Below are 21,391 nucleotides of genomic sequence, written 5' to 3'. Positions count from 1 at the left end.
ACAAAAAAAGATGGAGTGGTAAAACAGAAGAAAACATCTTAATTGGAATAAAGGCTTATATTCAAAACCCAAGCAGGGTCCTTGTCCTTTGAGGGATAAAAGGTACAAAAACAACAGCAAGACAACAGGAATAAAACCCACATGAATTACTGTGGCATCCAGTTTCTATTCACAAAGAAAAAGCTCCAGTCCATCTTTTAATTTTTTTGAAAAATTCCTGACATTACAGAACTAAACTGAAATGTATTAATATTCCACTCTTACATTTCCATGACAAACAGAAAAAAACTCATGAGCCAAAAAAAACAAAACAAAACAAAAAAAACAGGGAGCTTATAAAACTAAATATGGAACTCAGCATTAACAGCTGAACAAAGAAAGGAATTAAAACGCTTTAATTAAAAAATCACGAGTGGATGATAAAGTGTGTGTAGAAACTGAAAATTTACAAACTATTTAAAACCTGGAATCGCTGACTGTTCAGAAACTACACAGATGGATCATGGGTGGTGGTGAACAACAGAAAGGGATTATGGATGAATCTGCATTGTTCTAGCTGCTCCCCATGCCACCCGTCTCCGAAGAAAGCCTGTAACACAAAACAAGAACTCCAAGTTAGTTTTCTGTGTGCCCAACTGCACCTCACCTCCAAAACTTTCAACCTGGATAATGAACTATGAAGGAGAGTACACAATCAGTGTTTCCGTATCAAGGGTGACATTAACCAGTACCATAAACCTGTAACCCCTGCAATCCAACGTTCCTGAGGGCAAATTACCTCAGAGCCAAAGGAAAACTGAGGAGAACTTAGAGCCAAAGGAAAACTGAGGAGAACTTGGGTTACCAATTCTGGGCATCCCTCAAACTATGCTCTTTGGAATCTTTATGGAAATGTTAGACACTTCATGAAAATATACCAATACTTCAGGTCGCCTCTTAGTCACAATACACAGAAGCAATGCTTCTTTACTGCTGAGCTTATTTTTGCTCCTCCTAAGATACTAACGGAATAGTTTAGGAAACATTTATCTAAAGTAGCCTCATGAGGCTAATACTGAGAGAGCTTTAAAAAAAAAAAGAAAAGACTATTCTAGAACAGTCCTGGGGTCCTCTATCAATGGGAAGGCTATTACTATTAAGAGATAATATAGTTTTAAGCATTAAGGGATGTCAAAGAAGGAGTAGCAAGTACAGTAAGTGGAGGTCAAGAATTATACTCAACCTTATAGTTTGTAAGCCTAATTTGCAGGACTTGAAAGTGGAAGCCAAAATATTTCAACAACACCCTAGGTCACTCTAGAAGCTCCCAAAACTGTGGTCATTTTAAGCCAAATTCTCCATCTGAACATACCTGGCTACAATGCCTGTTTCAAATAGATCATTTCAAGCCTTGGAATCCAATTCTGGTCTTTTTTTAGCTGAGCCATCCTGCCACCTGTTGGCAGCTCACCGGCTGCTCAGCTCGGGCTGACTCGAACCACTGTTGCTCAGAGCTCAAACTCTTGAGCGAGCTCTTAACCAACTGAGCCACTCAGCCGGCCCTCAATTCTGGTCTTTTTAGGAAAGGTATGTAGGCATTTGGCTTGCTTCACTGATATTAGGTAGCCAGTAAGACTTAGCTTCCATTTTGAATAGAACTAAATGTTACAAGTTTCAGTTCACCAATTTATTTCATGAAGATTTTATACTGACTAGCATAAACTACTGTGGTAACTAGCTAAGGGAGCATAAATGATACCTCCCCATCTGTATCTCTTCCACAACAATGCAAGCCAAAAACTGGCCCGGAAGGGGAAGAAAAAGAACGGCCAGGAAATAGATGAGTCCTTCAACTACAAACTAATTTTAAGTCAGAAATGGTGTTTTTACCTTGGCATAAAGGGGAATATTTTATTCTTAAAGAGGGTAAGTGATGCCACCCCCAAAATGGGATAATTGGGGGTAACATAAAACAACAGCCCTGAATTTGGTGAGAACTGAAGGTTCAAGAAGGGAACTGCTAGAAAGTTTAGATCTAGGACCTAAAAAAATTAAGTTCATCCAAGAAGGTGTACCAGAAAGAGCTCAAAAATAACTGTCCAGAATTTATGCACAGCCCGAGCAGGAATTGGAAGGGGGTGTGGGTGTTGAGAGGGCAGGACCAAAAACTTAACCAAAAATATGTTAATGACTCTTGGATAAAGGTGGCGCGCGATTGACTGTAACCTTTTAAAAAAATTCACACCAAATATCTTAGGAGGTGGTGGTGGTGGTAAGTCAGCCCCTTAAACATCTTGATTCCTTCTCTGCAATACCTAATGGAAAGAGGCCTTCTAATCAAGAATTAGATCAAATAAAACCAGGTCTGTTGGGGGGGGGGGGGGGGGGATGGGAGATGCTATCAGCAAGATAAGTCCAAACTACAAAAAGAGCTTACCTAACTAAGGGAGAGCTGGACCACATGATAAAGGAGCAACTAACAAGAAAAATCCTATCTGGACAATGAAGTTTGTTCCTCCTAGTCCTTCATGCCGACTTGGGGCATGTAACACTAATTCATAAGCCCAATCTGGGGCAGAGGGGCCACAACACCATGAGATAATACACTCATGAGCAATAAAGTTTGTTTTGTTTTTTTTAACACTATAAACCAAAGGGGATGTGGGTAAAGGTCATAAGGGGAAAAAAAAACCAACTATACTGGTTCTCTAATGCCCTGGGAAGAGCATTAATACTGTCATTACCCTGGTAATATGCATTCACACTGAATGGAAGACTACCAGAGGCCTTTTGCCATTATACTTACAGCATTTCTATTCTTCATGGAGAGAAAACTATGGTCTTAAGAAAAATAAGTCTTCAGGGAGATTACACTTGAGTAAAAGTATATAGCACAAGTTGTTAGTCCTCGCTAGTCACCCATGTGATCTTCAAATTTAAATTTCCCTAGGGCCTCTATTTTTAATCTGATAAATGAGTGGATCATTTGTGAAGGTTCCTTCCAAATCTAAGTCTGTAATTCTCTACTCATGATAGAGGGTTGGTGGGGAGACAGAAGGGTAAGAAGGGAATAGAAGGAAAGGTAAAAGGACTTGGTCTAGTAAATAAGGGTTGGTTTAGGATGACTGGACAGAATCCAGTCAAATTTTAGTTAATGTCACAGGTTGGTTGTTCAAATTTTACCCAATGTCACAGGAAAAGGAGTAATGCTAAGTTCAGAGGAATACAGACAAACTGGTGAACTTTGAGACTTTTCCCAACTTGCCTCCCCATGCTGGGTAAAGAAATAACTTCTTTGTATGTGTGGCCTGTCAAAGACCCTCCGAGTAACCACTCATCAGGAAACACGCCTGGGACACCAGTTACCTGTTGCTGTTGGCAAGCTAAGAGATCTGAGAGGTCAGAGAAAACTGCTCTTCAATAAAGAAGCTTCTTGCCAATTATGTAAGACCCTCAGGATTTAATCTGCCACAGGCCCATCTCCCTTTGTGGGGAATAACAAAGGACTACAAAATTAACCAGGGATACAAAAAGGCCCAGTCTTATAGACTCCCTAGTAGAGAAGCCACAGGTCACAAGCTCCCACCCGTTTACCCTTCACAGCACACGGTCAACTAAGGTTCTTACTGTGGCAACTTTATTACAGCTAGAAACACAAATCTGGCCAAGAAGGCCCACTGATAACTTAACCATTAAATAAATTAAAAAAAAAAAAAAAAGGTTAACGGAGAAGCTTTTATTAATTAACACAGAACCTAACACATTGTTATATTGCAAGGCAGAATAAAGCTACAAAATAGTAACAGAATAAGAGCAAGAACTGTGGCTCTAGATAAAGTATTCAACAGGTCAGACTCAGAAACAGGCACTCAGCTGATTATGGCCTAAACCTAAACACGGTAACCATTGCCCCCACCCCCACCCTATAACCCCCCCCCCCAAATAGTAAAAAGGAAATGTCACAAGCTCACAATTGTTTGGTTCTCACCAATGTTAACAAAGAAAAACAAAAGGAACCAAGAATTACTTGAGGGGGTGCCTCAAGCTATGCCATCAGTACGGGGAGAATCTCTGTTTCTCGCCTTTCAGTTTGTTAGTTCCACACGGCACGGCAGAGGTGCTGGTGGTGGCGGCTGAAGCCCCGGTACCCTTAGCAGCAGACACAACATTTAGAGCCAGGAGAGGGATGGGTTTCATGCCAAGCAGACTGGAGACACAAGGGGCGGTCGGAAGAGGGTTGGGGAGGCTGGAGGGTGCGTCGGAGGCCCCCGCTGTGACGAGCGAGGGGGTGGTGGTGGAGGAGGAAGAAGAAGAAGAAGGGGTGGAGGGTTGAGAGAGGTTGATGCTGAGGTGATCGGGGGTCGTGACCGAGGCTGCCTGGGAGGAGGGTTTAGCGTTTTCTAAACTGTAACAGAGGAAAAAAGGAACAAAAAAAAGGGTGGGTGGAAGGGAAGACCACAAAAGGGACAAAGTACAGGACAAAAACCGCTTGTTATCAGTAAGTGCCTTTGGTTGCCAATTAGGAAGATCTAATACCAATTTATGCCAAGCTGTCTCTCTTTTAGTCTGTATCCCACCCTCTAAAAATGTATATTTTGCCAAATTCCACTCCACAGTGCTATTTAAAACTGCTACGGTGAAGAAAAAGCTGACAGATAGAAAAGAAATCACACAGCACACATTTCCAAGTATCTGACACTGATCCAATCCAGAGGTCAGAAAAGAATGGTTTCAAGTAGAAAATGAAAGCACTCATCAAACCCCAAACAAGGAACAAAATGTTTCACCCGCCTATCAACTTTTTTAGCTATGGGATGTTAACCCACAGAACTATTTGGGCTTTGGTCTGTAATTAATATGAAAGTTTGCTTCCATCTCCACAGTAAACTAACCAACATATTAGGATGGACAGGAGAAAGACACCAAAGTAGGTCACTGGCTAATTTCAAACTTCCAAGAATGTAGCATTTTCAAAGAAAAATGCTGAGACCAGAAGTGTAGATAAGAACTAGAAAAGCTTCATTTCTGGGGAGGGGTTGTGGTGAGGAAAAAAAGCTCTTTTGTTTTCTGACTGATTGTAATATAGGCCTTACAGACCTGGAAGAAAGAAACTCACGCACTGACAAAAAAATTCATGTTCAAAAAGCAAAATACTGTTTCTACTCCTAAAATAAGCTCCAATTAACACTAATGACTTGCAGCTCCCAAATGGGCAAGGAGGCTCCCCTTAAGACTCCCTTTTATTTACCTAAGTCCAAGACAGCTGCAATCCTTAAAGGAGGCTAAAAAAAATAATAATAATAAAAATAAAGATTGCCAGAATCAGAGCAGAAATGCTCAGAATCCATTACTGAAAGCAAAGAAATCTTTCTTGCCTGGTATTAATAATAAAACCAGTTTGTTTTTTGCATTCAAACTGGGCCAAGATGAGAAAGTGAAGAGTAAGCTTTGTGCAGAGTCCTTGCTTTGGTGTTAAAATGAAGCTTTTAGAGGTTTTGACCCAAATTCATAGCTTGGACAGTTTCATTAAATAGGATGATCCTGAAAAGAGTGACTAAACCAGGAAAGTAAAGTGGAGGAGAAGTTCTGCTTCCTTACAATGTAACTATTAATCTAGTACAGGGGTCAGGCAAGCAGAATACATTTAAACGCTATCTGACAATATTCAGGGCAAGCCCAACCAAGAAGAAAACAATATCCAGCTTTCAAGAACATGATTCCTACCACTTAAACCACCCCCTCCACCCTCACACCAAGTAGAATCAAGAGGATAAAACCTTTGTAAACAGCCTCTGTGAAACGCTTACTACTATTTCACTCTGAACATTTAAGAATTTGATGTGTGTGGTAGCTGAAAAAGCAGACTCAAACACAGAAAGTCTTTTCCACACTAAGCTTAGTCAATGCCTAAGGCATGAAAAGTCTTAAGGCAAAAAGTCAGAACCACTACTGGGGAACTGATAAATTCTTAACTAGTGGATATAAAGACCACGAAGTAAATACATGGTCAGTGTAAATGGAAGCATGACAACAATATAGACTTCATACTTATGAATTTCTCTCCCTTGTACCAGGATTCAGGAACTCAAAACTTTTATGCACAACAGAGACCAAATAGTTATGATAGAGGAAATAACTAGACAAAAGTCTACATAAATGAGATAGCTAAGCAAGTGCCTTGGGATGTGGGCTAACATTGGTTTAAAATGTAAGCAATGAAGAATGTGACTCAGCACATGTGCTGAGAAAGCAAGAAATATAAATGCCTTGTAGGATGCCCACTAAATTGTGAATAATCCTGCTACAATTGTATATGTAGTGACATTAGATAGCTTTCGATAAGGAAAATAAAACCTCAGGAAGTCATTAAGGGATGAGATGATGGGAAATAAAGTGAAAATCCACTAGGCATTTCTGAAATATTCTAATACCTGTGCCTCCCCTTTCCCACAAGCTCTGAACAATGGAACACATTTGCAATTTGAGAAAAATGGATGTTTTCAGGAAAAATGGTACTGGCTGCCTCCAAGAAACTGCCTTGCTGTCACATTATTTCATTATCCTTATATTTCAATTAAGGGTGCTTTGGAGCCTAAACCCAATCAGTGAAAGAAATACTGGTCTATATGACATGTATAGCAACAGGAGACCCACATTTGGTTCTAGGTCAGTATGGGTGCTCCAACCAGAGCACTGTCCTACCGCTGAAGATATGCTCCAACCTTTCTACCCCCAAATCATGAGTCAAATTCAAGCATTCTACTCCCTACCCCAACCCCATGCAAACTTACTACAATCTGGTTACTTTTTCTGCTACACTAAGGATGGATGAAAATAGAGCTAGATTTAAACTTTTTTTTCTTTGCCATCTCCACTTATCCCCCCTCCCACTCCCCAAATAATCCCACATTTAATAATACATTGTAGCTTTTCCCAACACATACATTACTTGTGTTGGCATCAATGAGAAAAAAAAGAGGGAACCCTTACCTGACATTGATTAGATATTGAGCCAGGCTAATGCTGGCAGCAGATCCAGTGATGGTAACCTGCCTATCAGTAGATCCTTCCACTGGGTTCGCAATTTTGATCTGCGCCCCAGACATCTGACGGATCTCATTGATTTTGGCGCCCTGACGCCCGATTATGCAGCCAATCAACTTGAGGAAGAAAAACAACAAGGCACACCAAATTAAGAAGTTTTAATGGCTAGGTTAAAGAATTCCATTCTACCCCACCCCATATAGCCTGAGTCCACGAACAAGGCAATGGAAACTATTATCTGCATCCTACACACTCTACTCATATACTCCTGACTAAAAAACTTGAGATATAGATTACTCTCAACTCTTGTCGCAGTCTTCTGTCTGACCACTACAGGTCAGAGCCAACCGAGTCAACTGACTCCTAGGAGCACTGTCTCATTTCCTCCGAGTACTAAATCCAAAGACAAAATTAAGCAGAGCCAAGATGATACTAAACCTAGTTTATCATAATACATCTAGTAATAAAGGTATCTTTGGTTTTTACTGGCAACAAAGATACCTAAATTCATCCTGCTATGATTACCACTTTATTATACTGATAAGAATTCTGGTTAAATTCTACCTTTGCCTTGAGAAAAAAGTAAAAAATCGGTTACTTATTTGCACTAATACTGGTAGACATTAATAAAATGTGGTTATTTACTGAACATATGAAACATGGCTAGTGAGACTGAGAAACTTAATTTATTTTATTATGCTCAATTTTAATAGCCACGTGTGGTTAGTGACTACCATGTTGAACAGCACAGATATAACATCCAAGGACCACTGCTTTAAGGATAAAGCTTCAGATTCTACCAAAAGCAAATGGGAATTTCTAATTTGAGAAAAAAAGGTTCTTTCTGCCTCATGATACCTCAACAATAGTTTTATCAATTTTCTCCATTGATTTTTATTCAGGGTTCTATATACTTATAAAAATTTTTATTTGGTATCTAACCCCATTTTCTTTCCCTAGGCCTTAAAAGTGGCATGACACTGCTAAGACTTCTGTTCTTTAAAACCAATTCTTTTATTATCATCCCATGCAACCCAACTAACTATACTTACATCATTTGGAATGGTGAGTTCATGAGAAGTAGTCTGAGCAGATGCATCCAAACCTGCTAAAAGACAGAAGAGAGCAAGAAAGTTCAATGCACAGCATAGAAACCCCCACTGATTTCCACATTAATTAACCTAACAGAAGGAAACAAACTGGAAACCCAGCATTGGCTGTTGGGATTCATCACTAACTTGGAAGCCTCCAAGGAGGAAAGAGGGGTAGAGGGGTGTAGAAATAATGCTGGAAAGGTTCCTCTGTACACTCAGAAGAGCTGATTTCATGCCATTTCCTGCAAAGCCCAGCCTATTAGGGTGTAAGGGGATGGAAGCAAGGGGGAAGGGAGTGTGGTATCCTCATACAGGACCAAAATCTAACCAAGTCCTTCGGCACTTCTCCCCCTTTCTGCTTAAGATTTTTTGCTGTGTGTTCCAATTTTATCTCACTTGATGCTTACTAGCACCAGTGCCAATATCATGCCTGTTGGCCTGTTATTGGGTACCATGGACTTTTGGCACACATGCAGTTGCTTTAAATATACCTGTATCAGATTAACAGCCCTCCCCACCCCCGACTATCCTAACCTACACTTGAAGGTCAGAGAGAATGAAATGGCAGGTGAGGGAAGTTCATTTCTCCAGATTTATTATCTGTCTTTTGCTCAATTGCTCATTAATTTGTCCTTTTTTTAATTGTTTTCCAAAGAAAAAGAAAAAAAATCCGATCAGCAAACACCCATACCCATCTATGACACCTGGACTGGACCAGGCCAGCTGGCTAACTCTTAAGGCTAGCTCTGCTCTCAGCTGTAGCTGCTAAACGCAACACTTTTAGAAGGGGGTTGGCCAGATCCATCAAGCGACCCTCAGGGGCACCAGGCCCACCCTTCTGCTCTCTCAGCTTCTTTCTGCCATGTGCATGTTGCTGGTATGTCATGGGCAGTGAAACAAGACTCCCACCAGTTTATTAATATAACAGTAGAATACTACAGATTTTTTTTTTAATCATTACCCCAATAGCCTTTCACCTCTGGAGAGCTGGATTCAATGCCTGTTAAGATACAAGTGAAAATGAGTTTGGTGGTCTCATCCTAACCCTATCGGACAAGTTATTCCTTATACAGAAAAAAAAAGCCCAAAACAAAACAAAACAAAAAAACAAAAAACAAAAAACACTACACAATTTGGCACAAATGGATTGTTTCTACCCAGGTCTGTGAATAGCTGGTGGAGAGAAAGGGGGTGCCAATCAGATCAAAGGGGCAGCAGTAAGGATGGCTTAGAAGAAATATCAGCTTACCCTTTGTCTGACAAGCATCCCCAGACCTCACCCCAAACCTTCCAGGGCCTTTTTCTTTTAGAATAACTCACCCCAAATGAAAACCAAGTTAAACACATTACCTCCTTCGATTTAGCCACAGAAGATAGGCAAGTTTAAATCAGCAGGATGCTGGGTTACGAAGTTTGTTTTAAACAGATGTCAAACCGAGACCTTGGGGCTGGCCTCTCTTGTACTACACCTTACAGAAATAAACACTGAGGTGTCCATACCACTGAATCCGGTGTTGCCATGCGTCATGGGAAAATGAGACTGTTGCATTGCCAACTGGTGCAGCTTGGTCAACTGCAGGGAGGAAACAGGAGAGGTTGGCATTAGAAGAGTGACAGACCCAGGGCTCAAGCACATTCAAATTTGAAAATGCAGAGCTCCTGTCCCTCAAGTTGACTACTACTCAAACTACAACAGAGCATAAAGATGGGGTTTGTATCACAATCCTGGGGATGGGCAGAATATGAAGGGTTAGAACAGGAACCAGTACAAGAGAATGAATGCATTTTGGGTGTGTGGGGAAAAAAAGCAGCAGCACCCGCCCCAACAACCATCCCCTTGTGGGCTTATTTAATGAAGGTGTTTGCAGCCATTGCAACAGTTGCCCCAGGGACAAGCACAGACAGGCTAGGTAAACAAACTGTGCAGTGGTGCTAGGAAAAAAAACACCATGCAGGGTTCTGTCAGTACTGGGAGGAGGGAAGGAGATGAGGAGGCAGGGAGACTGCAAGGAGGAGAGAGATTAAGATGAAACCAAACTGGGTTTAGCCCTTCCCCCACCACTAGCTTCTACAGCTATTTTTTCTTCATCTCTGTAAATTATTTTGGCTGTTGTAAAACAATCCTTCAAGTGTACTTCCCCTCCTGGGGCCTACCACTAACCAAGAGCCAAACTCAACTTCCCCAGTCTAATGCTCAGCACCTGAAAGGGTTAGTAAAGATAGAGGGAAAGTACAGAAAGAAATACCCTTAAAGTACAAAAACCAGCACTTTTTAAATAAGTGGCAAGGAAGGTTTTATTGAGCTCAATCCCCAAATATTCAGCTTCCTATCCCTCCCTGTGCAAATAAGCCCCTTTCCCACCCCTCCAGATACTTTTTAAATTGTCACCTCAAATTGAGGAACAGTAGTACCCAAGGGCAAACCCACCTCCCACTCCCTGCACTGAAAGGATTCCATGCAGAGATGCACAGTCCACTGTCAATTTAAACTGTGCAAGATAACAAATGACAGAATACCATGAAATACCTTTCTTTTAGAGTTATCTGGAACATGGGGGAAAAATAGAACCTAATAATCTGCCCAATTATAATTTCCAGGGATTAAATATCAAAAGGTAAAGTGCTTCTATGCCCTGGTTGAAGATTATTTAAGGGCTGAAATATGGGATTCACCTTGTAAGGAAAACAATTTAATATTGCAAATGTTTAAGACCCAACTCACTTCTGCCTAAATAGAAGAAAGGAGAGACAATTTTGGATGGGAGAGAGGGCTTTTCAAAACAAGAAGTGAAAACAAAACTTACATCTGGCTGTGGAATGGCATACTGTCCTTGAATGGTATAGGCCTACAAAAGGAGGAAAACAGTTCCTATTAAAAACCAATCACGGACAGCCACCCATCAGGGGAAAAAGACAGATTTCAACTAGCCAGGAAGCCAGAGTTGAACTAGAGAATGGGGAGGCCAGGGATTAAATGGTATCTCACAAATACAGTCAGACCCAAATTGGGCCTTGAACCTTAAATATGGGGAAGCCTATAAAGGGAGCCATGTTCCCCGCAATCAAAGGCAAAATACACATCGGTTTCTTAATGAAAACGTGGGAAGGGGGATTAAGCAATGCCTGGATTGACCAAGCCCCCTTCTTTCTTCCCTGTGTACAAGATAACCTAGGAGGAAAACGGTCTCTTCCCTCAACCACCCCAACCCTTCTACCAATCACGGTGATGCGAATGATTTGTATTTGCACAAACCTACATGGCATGTTTCAAAAACACTTCCCTTTCCCTGTCTCCTTTTTCTCTACATCTGCCTAAAGACCTTAAGTACACTGGAAGCTAGCTGAGTCCCTAACACTAGTGAGCTGACCACAGGAACGCGAAGTATCACACTGCACTCTAAATCCTGCCTTCTCCCACCTCCCCTCCATAAAAGGCACTTGCAGCTCCCACTATGCCCTCCTCCCCCCACACCATAACCTCCCGGAAAGCGAGCTGGGTCTTCAGGGCAATGGGGTGGGGGACAAGGAGGAGCGGGAAGGGCAGGGAAGGAAGGAGTGGCTGGTTAAAAGGATGTGAGGCTTCTCACATCAGTGGCCAATACCCCCAAAAGTGCACCCAGGTAGGGGTGGGAAGGTGAAAATGGGGGAGGAGTGGGAGATGGGGAAGAGGGGTTGAACAAAAAGAAAAAAAAAAGAGAGTTGGTGTTACCATCTGGTGGGCTACGCGGCCTGTGTGAAATGAGGTGTGTGTGGGGGGTCAGTCCAGGTCCCCGTGGACAGGTGGTGTCCACAGCACAAAAATCACCAACGCCACTGGCCCCCCGCGTGTTGGCAGTCTCGGCTGAGGCGGAAGGATTGAGTGAGCCTTGGAGACTGAACATCCCCTCTCACCTCTAGAGGTGGTCCCTCCAGGTCAGGGTTGAGGCACATGGACGGGGTGGTGTGGGGAAAGCTCGCACTGTCGCTGCCTGTGCTGTACCTGTCCTGTGGATAAATAGAGGATTTCAGTCTCCAGGGCTGTCAATCCGGCACCTTGTCACCAGCATGAAATTCACACAAAAAAAGTTGTTTAATTTTTTCTTTTCCTTTAAAAAGTAGCTCACAACACAATATGAAACGAGCTGCAATCAGTCAATTAAAAAAAAAAAAAAAACGTTACCTAGTGGCAGATTTTACACTGCACAATTGGGCTATTTTCAATAAGAATAAAGGGGTAGGGCAACAGAGCTGATGCCAGCTCCTGGTCAGTTGTGGGATTAAGTTGAACCCCTATACAGCCCACTTTGTCACAAAGGAACAAAAGACACAGGTCAATCTGTGGACATAGTATGAACTGGACCATTTAAAAAGGCCCGTGGGAATAATCCAAGACAGGGCCACTCATGGGAAGAAGCTGTAAGCTTTTAGAGGGTGGTCAACTGAATAAAGGGGAGGGAGGGAGGAAAGGGAAGCAAAGAGGTAAGAACAGGGAGGTGGGTAGGGGAGGGAAGAAAGGGGAAATGAAGGAAGAATTATAAATAGGAAGGATTGCTGCTGTATAGCATGGGACTCTTTATAATCCCCAAGGGGAGTGGAAGAATCTAGAAGGAGGAACCTAGAGTTCCTGAGGAGAAAGGAAAACTCCTAAAGCTAAGCCTTGCTACACTGACTCTGGGCCTTTGCTTATCCTGCCCCTATCCAGACTGAAAGCTCTTTGACCAAACCAGTTTGTACGAGGCTAGTGTTAAAAGGTACTAACTAAACTAACTGCCCCAAGGTAACACTTGATAACTTCTTGTGAAAGCTCTCAGAACTATATGACAAACTAAGTCCCCCAAAACTTGTTCAAGTTTTACGCCAACTCAACAGAACATGAATGAGACAGACTTCAAATTTATGCCTTCCCAGTTTAAATACAAGATGGGACTAAATGTGCTTACAACAGGCCAGCCCCATATGGCAAAAGGAATTTTGAGCAATGAACCTGCTTAGGCAGCTACCAAAATGAAGGTCACTAATCCAAACTGAACCCCAATAGTTTAGAAACTGACCTACCTAATCCCCAAATACTAACCAACAAAGCGTAACACTACCATGGTGCACGATCAGTGTTCACCATAAAAATCTCACTTCATAATAAACCACGTGCCAAGGATCAGAGTTTAGGTGGGTGAAGGAGTCAGAGGCCAAGGGGGTGCTTTGGTGTTCTTACTCTAACACCAAAGGTCATAGCACCACAGCCCAACATGCTCTCCCCCTTCTATTCTTGCACACTGAACCCTTACCCCAGCTGATTTGTTATGCCATGTGGGTTCAAACCAGTGTTTATGAGGTTAAGAGCCTGGGGGACATCACACTGGAGTTTGGGAGTGAAGGGATAGGAATAGGGGAGGTGAGGTGGGGGGAAGGGGAAGTTTGTAGGACACTCAAGTTCTGGACCCCCAATTTTGAGACCACCATCCAGAATCTCCTTCAGAGGTCCAACTCTTTGCTATCTTTATTCAGACCTCTAAAGACTATCCCACACAAAAAAGCATGGATGGGGTAGGGGTAGGGAGAGTAGTGACACCAAGGCAATTTAACCCTTTCTTCTAACCCAACCCAACTTAAATTACCTCTTCGAGTGCCTTACAAAACTCCCACTGCCTGCTAAAAATTAAATAAGGGCTTGGCATTCATAGCTTTCTCCAGTACAAAAAAATAAATAAAACTAAAAGCATGTCAAACTATAGCCAGAGTACAGGTTTCAGCAAGCATGCAGAGTGGCCTGATGTGCTGCTGGCAAAGTAGACATTTCAAATATAATCCTCGTTCACTTCCAGCCCAGCAATAAGAATTTTCTTACCTGACCACCTGCAAAGATGACCGGAGAACTGGACGGCTTGGGCCGGTACGGGATGGTCACGCCCTTCGGGGGGGACTGGGAGAGAGTCAGAGGGGAAAAAAACAAAAAGAGATAAGGTTTCAAAGCTGCTTCAGCTGTGTGGCTTAAGCTCACACAGGTCAGTTAAATTAAAAACTGTATTATTTCCATCCCCTCACCTACCAATGTTGTCTCTGGCTAGATCTAACCTAAAATCATCTGCAGTTATTTGCCTTTAAAGCAGTAAAATAGTCCGTGGCCTACACAGCTCACAATTCTCATCAAGGCCGATTCTTCTGTAATAATGCAGGCACCATTTCCACGTTTTCAAATAAATCTAACAAACACAAAAAAACCTCCAGTGCATATGTACATTTTAGTTGGTAATTTTTAGGATCTTACATTTTGGCCTAAGAAATTAAGCCAAAATAAGAAATAAAGTACCAAAATGTTACATCTAGGAAAATGCAGACACTGTCTATAAATAGTTCAAAGGCTCTATCAATATTTTCTTAAACTCTACTTGGAAATTATACTTTCTTTTGTCACCAATATGGGACCAACTCCGCATTACAATTCTAAAAAGGTTTAATTTCCCTTAATTTTGCTATTCTTATTTTAATTAAATAGCACATACCAGGACCTCATAAGTCATTCATAAACAACATTATGGACACACTTTTTTCCTATATAACTACCATTTTGAATACAATCCTGCCTCAAAACACAGAAATTTAAAGAATGTGTCAAAGTTGAATGTAGCCAAAATGTTATAATCTAAAAGGCAATTTAACTTAACTTCTCAGGAACCCAGATACAGCTTGTGTCCACCCAGTCCAAGTAGTGAATCTTCCCCTACCAACTCCACTAGAATTGCTATAGCCCAAAAGATCACGGCTGCTTAACAGTTTCTATTTTTGCTCAGACTCTAAGAAACGTCAAAGCTGGGGGAAGGAAAATATGAACTCAGGGAACCTATCCCCCACCCCCACTGGAGGCTTCTAATAGGGCCACCTAATTCTAGTCTTACTAAATATAGATCAGTCTGTCTCCCCTAGACTCACGCTCCCCCCATTCTCAGCATGAGCCTGAGGGCTTACCTCCAACATGACCACGCAGATCTGTTTCACACACTCAATGATGGATTGCGGAATGCCAGCAATAGTGATGGCCCGCTCAGTTGAGTTGGGGAGCATATCCCCTGCCACCTGGACCTGAGCCCCTGTACTCTTTGGGGTAAAAAGAAATTTAAAAATCAGAGAAAAACAGCTCATACTTACTCTTCCAATTTCTCCCAATAGCAACTTTAGAGTCTAAAGCTTAACAGACACTTAACCCACCTCTCCTACCTTACACCCTTTTTATCCTGCCTTCCTTCATTTCAGATAGGACTGTTTAATCATAGTTATAAATAAATTAGCCTTTGAAAGCCAAGAATAAACCTGAATAACAGCCTAAATTTAATCTGCTCTCAAGAAAAAGGAACTTCTAGACAGTTTCCACTCAGTGAATATTGGTTTTATGAGCCATCAAACAAAATCCCCACAAATATCACCCATCTTTCATTCTCTTGTTCAACAAATATTTATATTAAGCCCATTCTATGTGCCAGGTACCATCCCAGGTACTTGGAATACACATCAATGAACAAAACCAAAAATCCCTGCTCCCATGGCATGAACAACAGGCTCTGAAAATCTCAAACTCATTTTTCTTTAGAAGTCATTCAAATTTCATTCCAACATCCAATTCAGGAACTCCCAGATAGTCAAAAGCTTCCATATGCAATATAACTTCCACAATTCATCCCAATATACCTTCCCATTTCCCCTTTGCTGTTTAGGAATTTGGCCAAGGAAAATATTTGCTACTATCATATATCAAATTGTGATCTCTTTAGGCATGAAAAATTATGTAGCCTCATGGAAAAGTTGCCCAATTAATAAAAAATGAAACAGGTCACATGCAATTCTGGTTAACTTTTTCAGTCTGATTTATTGTTAAAATACATCAATTGTACAATACTTTCCATCCCAACACAATCAAATTGCAATCTTGTAGGACTGTTACTTTAAAATTTTCTCAACAAATACTAACGTTTCCTAGCTAAACTAAGAGCTACTAGAGAAAGCCACATTTAGAATATTTAACATTTCAAAAAGGATCACAGAAGTTACTAACCTCTCTTATTTCCTTGATCTTGCAACCACCTTTCCCAATGAGAGAGCCACACTGACTAGCAGGGACCACCAGCCTTAGGGTGACTGGGGGTCTACTGGCAGCTGTGCTATTGGTCATAGAGCTGCTGATGTCCTACAAAAAGAAATTTGTCACACCACCAGAATATACAAGTTTTAAGCAAATCCCTGGGAACCCTTACCTGCCATAATAGAACCACTTACCCTTAACAGAACATATTATATCGTAATCCACCATCAACAAATCCCCAATAATGTCCCTCCCCCAACTATTTCTGAAAAGATAAAAATGCCTACAAATTTCCTTAAAATTGGCCCTATATATTTTTTTCTTCACCCTGGGGGTAATGTTCTTGGTAGGGGGAAAAAAAACAATTAGTTTTAGAAATTAAAGGTGAATGGCCAAAATAAAACACTGAGGTAAAAATTAAATAAATTGAGCAAGATGAAACAGTGCAACCCAAATTCAAATAACCAATTCTGTGCTCTTAGAAACCAATAAAAATTACGTATAACATATACCTGTTTTAATTTCTTGGTAGTATTACCATTGTATAGATAATGAAATTGAAGCTGAGTACTTGCCCCAATCATATTTAAAAAGCTGTAGATTTGAAAAATAAAAAACTATATTGGCTCCAAAGCCCATCTTTCCCATCAACAAAATGCCACATCCAAAAACGTCACATGGTTTTAACCTAAGTTTAGCCTTTTAAAGATTAATTGGTTTAATTATCATTTCTTAGCCTCATCTCTATATAGTAGCTAGACCTGAGAACTGTTTAAACATAAATCCTGAAGTCAAGGACATGTTTCATATTTGGTTGAAATATGAAACATTTCTGAATGTTTTTAAGCCACAAATTCTGGATATGCAGGGTCTTGTAGGTCAAAAGGTTACATCTAACCTTTTGATCTTGGCAAGGATAAGATTTCAGGCACCATTAAGTATCCAACCACCAACCAAGCAGGAGCCAGCAGCTCTCCTTTGCTGTGGTATCAATTGCATGATTAGCGATTAGCAGCATTACTGCAGAAGGGAGAGGAGGCGGAAGACCAGACCTAGGGCAATGGTTGTTCAGCATCTGAAGATTGAGGTGGCCTAGTGAACAACAAAAACTTCCTTCCACCAGAAAGCCTAAAATTGGTATTTTGCTTCTGATAATCTATAAAACATATTCCTTCCCTGTATGTACAGCTCTGAAAGAAAACTTATCAGATTGATTTTTTAAAAAACATAACTGCACCCACGGTTAGAAGAAATCTGCATTTATGGAGTATATTAATGTTCAGCAGGGCCCCTAACAGAAGCACATTCATTTAGTTCACTAACTATGAATTGAGGACATAAAGTTTACCAATGCAGTGGTGGCATACCTTTCAAATCTGCTGGTCAAGAAATAAAAATAAAAGATGCTGGTTTTTCACACAAGTTTTTTTACATGGAGTTCCTAGTAATTGTCAAACTATTTCTTTTCATAGTCAAGTGACTTATTTTGTAACTACAAACATAAAGAATGAGGGAGGAGGGAGAACAACAAACCTCTTCCAGTTTGTCAATGATCATAGCAAAGGCTTTGAAGATGGCATTAGTGGGTCCAGCCAAAGTGATAATTCTCTCAGGACAATTCCCTTCTGAGATGTTGATACGTGCACCACTCTGGATAGGAAACAGAACCAAGAGGTTAAACAGACAAAAGATCTGAGCATATATCGTATAGACCCTACTGAATAAGATGGGCAAGGAGCTGCCTACCCACATGATCCTGGCACAAGGTAATGTCAGCATCATTTCAAACACTGCTCCATGTTTATTCTCAAACAGAGACTATAGAAGTTGCCTGAAGTCTTGAGTGAATTGAGACTTGCTAGAACTACATTTCCCAGCATACTGTCACTACAGATAACGAAGCAAGAAAAATACCAGCTTCTATTAAGACCTTACCTCCTTCTAGTCCCTCATTAAATAGAATTTTTGCTTTTGTTTTAAAAGTTTTTAACTTCCCATGGTAACAGAGTCCCTAAAATCCCCCCATAACTCACTCACCTCCTCGCGCATCTTCTTAACTGATTCTCCTTTCTGTAAGAGAAAAAGTCAAGAATGAGTTCCAAGTACTATTTCAACCCAGACTGACTAAATAGTAATTAGAGTTGAAGTGAAACTGTCTTACCTTTCCGATGATACTGCCAACTTCCTGCGATGGAGAAAACTAGCGTCAAATAAGAGGAAACTCGAAGTGTTCATTATCATGAAAAGAAATTATTAACTGTCCAAAGCAACGGAAAAACTAAGATTTATTGGGAAAGGGAGTGGGCAGACTTAACTTTTCTTTGCTCAAAATGTAAATGAAGCTCTCAAAGAATTTTGAAGGAATCTAATGCAGGAATGATTTAACTGTTATCGTTGTGTTAAATATATTTTTTAAAATACCAAACATATCATTCCCCCTTAAAGTTTCCCAAAATTATCTGGGCAGGGGAAATTTACCTATCACAAGCTAAAGCAACCTCTATGAGGAAAATCGTATCATCCAGGTATGAGATAGTCTTTGGCTCTAGCCTCTAAAAAAGCCTTTCCTGCTCAGTGGAGCTTCCCAGTAAAGTCTGTCCATTTTCCCACTATACTCTCATCTACTCAGCTAGAGAAGAGTGCTAAAGCCAGACACCCCACAGTGCTAATCTGATGAGCGCCAAGATCCATGCCCTCTCTTCCTGACCCCTCCCCCAGCAGTTACTATGACCCAATTTCCCAAGCTGGTGCATACCTTTCCATGCATAAGTAGCCGGATGGTGAGAGTGACGTTTAATCCACCTTCAATCACACCGGTGTCCATGTCGAGCAGTGTTCTGGGGAGCTGGACTTTGAGTGGTCAAGTCTTTGGTCACTGGTGGGGGTGAAAGCCAAAAACTGAAATACAAGCATGACCAAAATCAGAGGAGGAAAACAATACGATAAATAAAAATGCTATTTTTACCATTATCCATGTTTTTTGACTCTTTTCCTTAAGTGATAGCCTATCAGTTGGCAAGCTTGTATACATCCAGCACAACTGCATTACCGACAACCATTAACAGCTCAGGTTCTGTTAAAGAGTATGGAAGGTGACAGTCTGCTCTCATTAATGGCCGGGTTTCTGCTGACTCTCAGGATAAGGAAGATTCCTTCAGTTGGCAATGGTTCTAAAGGGAACTGCTGAACGTGCACCAGTTGTCCTTCAGCAGAATTAAGCTTCAACAGGATACAGAAACACCTGGAAATCATGAGGGCAAACCTCAAACTAACCAACTACAATGAGGGCAAATGACCTTTTGATTCCCTGTTAAGTAGCAGCTCAGGCTGAAAGCTAGAAAGGACACATGAAATTTTCTTACTGGTAGCAATTTCTAGGCAAAGAAATTGAGATGTATCTCATATTAGAATTTTAAATGTTGATAGATTACACCAAATAATTTTTAAAAGATTTAAATCAACAACCTCATTGAAAAAGGCATTATTTGAAATGCCTTCCATGTAGGCTGAGGTTCTATATTCCTTTAGGAAATAACTCAATATATTAAGTACAACTTGAGTCCTTTCTCTTATCCCTTTTCCCAGCCCGACTTGATAGTCACTCAAGATTTGAAAATTTTCTTTTCTTCTGTGTTATTATCCTTTGTTACCAGTCTTTATTCAAGTCTCTTAAATTTTCTTCCAAAGAAAACAATCAGAATAAAACTGGTATTACTAAAAATTTATTGTGTAGTTGTTTTAAGCAATAGCAGTAATGAGTCTTTCCTACAAAGGAGAAACTTTCCCCACTTAATCTTCTGAAACAATTTAACATTTCTGCTTTAGAACTCTGATATGTGAAGGTAATTTGCTTTTGGATATGCCTTTTCCTACAATACCTTCTTAAGCCTTAACTAAGGTAGGTTTTAAAAAGATCTCTCCAAAGTTGTTACATTTCTTGGCATTTTTAGTTAGTACCCATCCCTTGAAAATTCAACAATGATCTCTCTTACAGCTAGTTTTCCCCCTTCACAAAACTAGCCACCTTTTTAACTTTGCTCTAACACAAAGCCCTTACCCTAAATATTTCAAGTGTTTAAGTGGTTGCCAAACCATTCTGTATATGGCAAACTTCCCCATCACTACCTTGAGAGTGTGATTATTAAAAAGATGAGCTTTGCACCCCCAAAGCTCTGTCCCATTTTCAAAATAATTGCTGACAAAATCCCAGAATTTAACGCTTTTCAATCTTGGAAAAACAATAGTGCTTGGGGGAGGGGGTGAAGACGGGACAGAGTTAGGTCGGTAATAACTTTTTAAAAAATATGGTAACAAACTGGCAGTTTAATTCCTTATCCCCACTCAAATACCACAATAACTCAAGTTTGAAATGGCAAGAAAACTGAAAACCTATTTGAAGCCATTTCTAACTGCAAATCATCCAAGAAATCCCTGTCATATTTCTCTCCTGACTTGTCAATGTAAGTGTACCCAATCCCAGGAATCCAGCTGTTAATCCTGCAGTCCATTACCCCTTCTATAAATAGCTCGGTCTGGGTCTACATCGGCATTTTGCAATTTCAAAATTCGTTACCCCGAGAGAACGTTCTGAATAACTCTGTAACTGGGAGCCCGTCTACCCTTTAACTCCGCAGCTCCCCTCCCCCCCTCGATCATCCTAGCATTTTCCACTTAAAAAATGCCCGCCGCCCCCCCCCTCAACCCCACGACTATTAAAGAAAAAAATAAACGGTTCGGACGGGGGGGGGCGCTGCGATCCAGGGGGAGGGGCCGGACTAGTAGCGCCTCCTCGAGTGGCTGCGCCAGCGCCTGACCCCCGCGGGGAGCCGCGCTCACCCGCCCGGCCAGCAAGCCGGCCATCGCCTCCCCCAACCCCCTTCAACCAACAAATCCACCGCCGCCCCCCCCCACACCGTGCGCGCGCCCTCCTTAACTCCTGCGCAGCCGCCACCGGGAAAAGGCGGGGGGGTGGGGGAGGCCTTGCGCGAGGCCTACTAGGCCGCTCTGGAGCCAGGGCCTCGCGTGAATGGCCAGCCAGGCAAAGTGAGGGGATAGGCGCTCACGCGAGACTACGCGAGGCCGGGGCTCGTGACGAGGACCGGAGGCCGCAAAGAAAGATGGCAAGAGTGGAGATAAAGCTATAAGCAGGGGTCGAGGGAGAATTTTGAAGCTTACCTGCAGGCGCGAGGCGACTGAGGGGAAAAGGGGAGCGGGCGGGAAGGGG

At 41.5% G+C, this 21,391-nt stretch overlaps 1 protein-coding gene across 24 annotated transcripts; it reads right to left on the bottom strand.

Annotated features, from left to right (window-relative positions):
- Positions 1–129: 129 nt before the first annotated feature.
- On the bottom strand, positions 130–21,391 carry PCBP2 (poly(rC) binding protein 2). Of its 24 annotated transcripts, none has more exons than XM_019659710.1 (15): positions 21,343–21,391; positions 18,923–19,065; positions 18,329–18,352; positions 18,205–18,237; positions 17,701–17,817; positions 16,141–16,272; positions 15,060–15,188; positions 13,942–14,028; positions 12,009–12,101; positions 10,922–10,963; positions 9,618–9,690; positions 9,079–9,117; positions 8,076–8,131; positions 6,970–7,139; positions 130–589 (listed from the first exon to the last, which is right to left on the bottom strand). In XM_019659710.1, the coding sequence occupies exons 2-15, from the start codon at positions 18,989–18,991 to the stop codon at positions 553–555; spliced, it is 1,101 nt and encodes a 366-aa protein (XP_019515255.1). In that variant the 5' UTR covers positions 18,992–19,065; positions 21,343–21,391; the 3' UTR covers positions 130–552. The 24 variants fall into 24 exon arrangements, with proteins under 24 accessions (XP_019515255.1, XP_019515256.1, XP_019515257.1 ...); XM_019659711.1 differs by having other exon boundaries at positions 8,076–8,128; XM_019659712.1 differs by having other exon boundaries at positions 13,942–14,016.

The sequence above is a fragment of the Hipposideros armiger genome, unplaced genomic scaffold (assembly GCF_001890085.2).
Source record: "Hipposideros armiger isolate ML-2016 unplaced genomic scaffold, ASM189008v1 scaffold_303, whole genome shotgun sequence".
Lineage (NCBI taxonomy): Eukaryota > Metazoa > Chordata > Mammalia > Chiroptera > Hipposideridae > Hipposideros > Hipposideros armiger.
This window is presented reverse-complemented; position numbering and strand designations above follow the sequence as displayed.